This window comes from Miscanthus floridulus, chromosome 2 (assembly GCF_019320115.1).
Source record: "Miscanthus floridulus cultivar M001 chromosome 2, ASM1932011v1, whole genome shotgun sequence".
NCBI classification, from domain to species: Eukaryota; Viridiplantae; Streptophyta; class Magnoliopsida; order Poales; family Poaceae; genus Miscanthus; species Miscanthus floridulus.
In genome coordinates this window covers 1,359,886-1,364,405 of record NC_089581.1, presented here as the reverse complement: position 1 = coordinate 1,364,405, position 4,520 = coordinate 1,359,886, and the positions used below count along the sequence as shown (strand labels likewise).

Below are 4,520 nucleotides of genomic sequence, written 5' to 3'. Positions count from 1 at the left end.
ATCGACGTCGATGATGACTTTTCATCAAGAAAGGGAGGATGATAAGGACATGAGCTCCATGCACACGACCATACTTGGAGATAGAGGACGAGGAGACCAGCGAGGGTGTCCTAACCGAGAAGGAGGCCCGAAGCTCATCCGGTTCGAGTCACCAAGGTGGAGGCCCAAATCAAGTTTGAGCCAATCTCGGGTTTCAGGACTAGTCTGTCATAAAACTGGTCACACGGGCACGTCCGGGCTCTGTTTTCGACGATCCACATATGGATGGAAAGCTAATTAGATAAGGAAGCCAATACAAGCGGTCTCACGTCAAAAGCCCTTCGGAATCAACGGGAATCGTCGAAACAAGTTAGCGTCCAGAATCTGCCAGGGTGCCGCGACACCGTCTTTTGGTCCGTTGGACCGTGTATCGTGTTTGGGCCCATTAGGGGTGCATCCAGGGGGGTGACATCCGGGGCGCTACAATTAGCAGCCGTCGCTCTCCTTAGGGTTTAGGTTTTGTTTAGTTCTTGATTTCCTCATGAAACAGACATCGTTTTGCTGCAACTGTGCCGCCAAGGCCGCTTGCTGTGAACCAGGACCCCGGTTCTTGATCTTATTCGTCTGTGGCGATTAGTCCTTTCGAATAAAGACCTGAACTCTTTCTCGTTATCATAAGCCTCATATTTATTTGCAATTTCAGATTGCGTTCATCCCGTTCTTGCTTGTGTTCTCGATTCGTTTGCAGGAAAGCCTTCTCGGCGAGGTCAATCGCGTTCGCGTGGTTGATAACCAACGGAGCAGTGGTGTAACGGTTACGAGGGTCCGAATCAGTCTTGGTTCGAAGCCTAGATCGTAAACGTCGAGTCTCCACCAATCGACGCTATCGTACCTATCAGAAGATCGGGCCTTGTCTACATCACAAACGGCAACGATTTGTTTCTATTTGTAAAGTTACGGTAATTGGATAGTACAGTTGATCGCAAAATCTAACTGTATAAAGTTTTTATTATAATAGGTTAAAATTGTTAGCCAAATTATTGGTCAAAGGTTCTAAAGTTTAAATTATAAAAGAATACCGAGGGAGTATCTTACTTCTGACTGCTAGTTGAAATCAACTAGTTAACATATAACATGGCATCCCACATTAGTGCTGCCAAATTAGCATTGCATAAAACATTTTTTTAATGCGTGACTCCGCATGCTCATTTCCTACTGACAGCAGTTAATAGAGCCCCGAAATGGTGCTTTTTCTCTATAAGAAGAATGCATAAAAGATTTCCTTACCCGGGTAAATGAACAAATGTCGCCACGCATAAATGAACGTTGGAGTTGGAAAACAGTAATCACCAGTTCATGGTCTGGTTATACGATTTTCCATACAAACAGTTTATTGAGACTACCAATTTTCCATACTGTTTATTCCAATCACCAATTCACCATACTAATAAATGACATACTAATACAATAGTTCTAGAAAAAGAATAGTCAAAATCATAGTGTGGATCGTTACCTAAACAAATGCACAGTAGTAAAAGCCAAGAAATTTAATTAAAATTCTTTATTTTGCACGTGAGATTAGAATCTGGTGCGATCGGGATCAGGCAGAGGAGCTCCACTGGCTGGCCCTCTCGAAGCCGTTCTTGCCGTAGTAGTAATCCTCCATGGCCTGCTGGATCTCGGCGCGCGAGTTCATGACGAAGGGCCCGTGCTGCACCACAGGCTCACCAAGCGGCTTCCCAGCGACGAGCACGAACCTCAGCGACCTGTCAGACCTATTCCACACGCTGAGCCCGTCGCCGGGGCCGAGCACGAGGCAGTGGTGCGCGGTGGTCGGCGCGGCCTTCTCCCGCCCGAACACGCCCTCGCCCTCGACGACGTAGACGAAGGCGTTCCACCCCTCCGGCACCGGCTGGTGCAGGCGGGACCCGGGGCGCATGGTGAAGTCGACGTACATGGTGGGAGTCCGCGTGTACACGGGGGACGCCGCGCCGAGGGCCTCCCCGGCGATGACCCGCGCCTCCACGCCGTCCACCTCCGCGCGGCTGATGTCCTTGCTCTCCAGCTCCTGGTACCGCGGCTCGATCACCTTGTCTTTGGAGGAGAGGTTGATCCAGAGCTGCAGGCCCTTCTGCACGCCGTCCCCCGCCGGCATCTCCGAGTGCACGATGCCACGCCCCGCCGTCATCCATTGGACGTCGCCTGTTTTGATGGTTCCCTTGTGGCCAGCGAAGTCCTGGTGGGTGAAGGCCCCCTGCAGCAACAACCGGTTTCAGCGAACAGCTCGCGGGCGTTGAAGAGAAGAGAGGAGAAGAGAAGCGTTGAGCAGACGCAACGCACCTCGAGCATGTAGGTGACGGTCTCGAATCCTCTGTGCGGGTGGTCGGGGAATCCGGCGGGCTTGGAGACTGCGAGACGAATCGAGAGAGATAGAGGTGAGCAAACAGCAGGAAGCTCGAAGAAGCCGGCCGGGCGAGCAGGAAAATTCCGACGATCCGAGTGCGAATTCGCAGAAAATTTGGGCGCAAATAGAGCAGCACCTGAGAATTCGTCGAGCATGAGGAAGGGATCCAGGTTCCGGAGTTCATGCCTGCATACAAGCACGCGCAAGGCGGCGAGGACAAGTCAACGACTGATCGAGGAGAGAAGGAGACGGACGGAATCGGACCATCTGCCAGCTTGCGTACCTGCCGATGCTCCTGCGGACGGTGGCGCCCTGCCCCTCGGGCTGCGACTCCGCGAGGACCTTCTTGACCACGGCCCTGGGCTTCTCGAACGGCGCCGCGGACGAAGCAGAGGACGACATGATCCGAGGCCGAGCTGGGGGCAACAAGAAGGAGCTGGGGATCAAGACAAAGGAGAGGGCAAGGAGGATCACGAGGAGCAGGAACAGGAGCTGCTTTTGGGTGGTGCTAGTAGTACTTGTTCGGCGGCGGTGGTGGGCTGTGTTGTTGCCGAGCCTGGCGATGGCGGAGGTATAAATAGCAGGGGAGGAGGCCCAGGCCCAGGTGCTGCCTCAGCCTCATCATCGTCGTCGTCATCGCGGCCTCAGCTCGTGTTGGTGTTGGTTCGTGTCCGTCTGGCCGGGGAGATGGGACGCCACTAGAAATACCCCAGTCGTGGTTGACCACGACGGCCGGCTTTGTGATACGGTGCGTAAAAAAAAAAGGTTTGAGGCGGGGTGGTTGACCGGCGCGTGCGGCTGCTGCGCGAGGGAGTTCCATCAGGTGGACGCGGGCAATCCGGAGTTTGCAGACGACGCGCTTGCGCACACGGGGCGTCATGCCGGTGCTGCCGTCACGCTGCCGCCAGCGTTATGCAATCCTCACTCAAATCAGCATCACCCTGATCTACTTATCAAAAAGAATGTCTTACAAAAAAAAACGATTATTACTACTACGAGTATAATGCACGTGCTAACGCAACCGATTTATCTCGGGAACGCACATAAAAACAACCAATGTTTTTTTTATAGTTCAACTTTTACACAATATCTTTGAGCATGTATACAATTCGGGAAACTAAGAAGTTATAGTAAAGTTTTTTTTTCATATAACCATTTAAGTTACATTCTGTCTAAGTCCTTAATCATGACTCGAAGATCTTTAGGAAAGTTGTCAAAACATTCGTTTGCATGGCTCTTAAGAATGTCCCAAAAAAATCCATCTCGGTGAATTTGATAGCTGTGCATAGTAGATATAATAAGTTAAGTTATTAATTTTGTATGTAGTGTACGGAATATAGTTAGAGAATATATACTTACAGTGTTGATCGGTGGCAATCTTACACCATCCCATGACTTCATCAAATTGTATACAAGGAAGCCTTCTAATTTTCTGGAGATGAGCATTTGTTTGATTTATTGTACAGAAATCAAATAACTATTTTGTGATAATAAGAAAGATGAAACATATTATAGGTGATTACCGGTCTTTATGTTTTGGAACTTTTATAACACATGCAGGGAATATTCGTTTCCAGTAATAAATATTGTCGTCCCACTTAGAATTTATCAGTTTCATAGCGAGACTGAACCTTTTAGCAATAGTGTAAAATGTAGCTATATATGGCATGATTTGATCATAACCCTTGTAACATACATCATCTGGGAGTGGATCCATAATGTGCACAGTTTTCTTTTGCATGTCCATTATGAATAAAGTATATAGTCCATCTCGATAATATGGCAGTAGAATCTAAAAAACATAGACATAGAATATAAGTGTTTAAAAAAGTATAATATATATAAATAAAATATAAAGGAGTACACTGAACATATCTTACATTGCTGCAATCTTTAATTTTGTATTCCATGTCAGGCCACCACTCGAGCACTTTTGTCAGTTTCTTGTGGTCTAGTTTGCCACAACATCACGGATCTTGTCCAAACTGGGTTATGGACCGTTGATTTTGCAAAATTTATAAGTATTTGATTAATTATAGAATTAAAAATTAGATGAACTTACAACAAACTGGAGATCCATAAAGTGGTATTTTTATTTTTGATTCTTCATCAACAAGAATTTATTCTGCGCAGCCAT

General features: G+C 47.8%; 1 protein-coding gene across 1 annotated transcript; it reads right to left on the bottom strand.

The window, feature by feature from the left end:
* Nucleotides 1–1,299: 1,299 nt before the first annotated feature.
* On the bottom strand, nucleotides 1,300–3,020 carry LOC136537596 (pirin-like protein). The gene is given in 5 exon segments (XM_066529530.1): nucleotides 1,300–2,233; nucleotides 2,320–2,387; nucleotides 2,520–2,569; nucleotides 2,667–2,977; nucleotides 2,979–3,020. Coding segments are annotated over 5 exon segments (1,125 nt in total). The 3' UTR covers nucleotides 1,300–1,579.
* Between the last annotated feature and the right edge of the window lie 1,500 nt (nucleotides 3,021–4,520).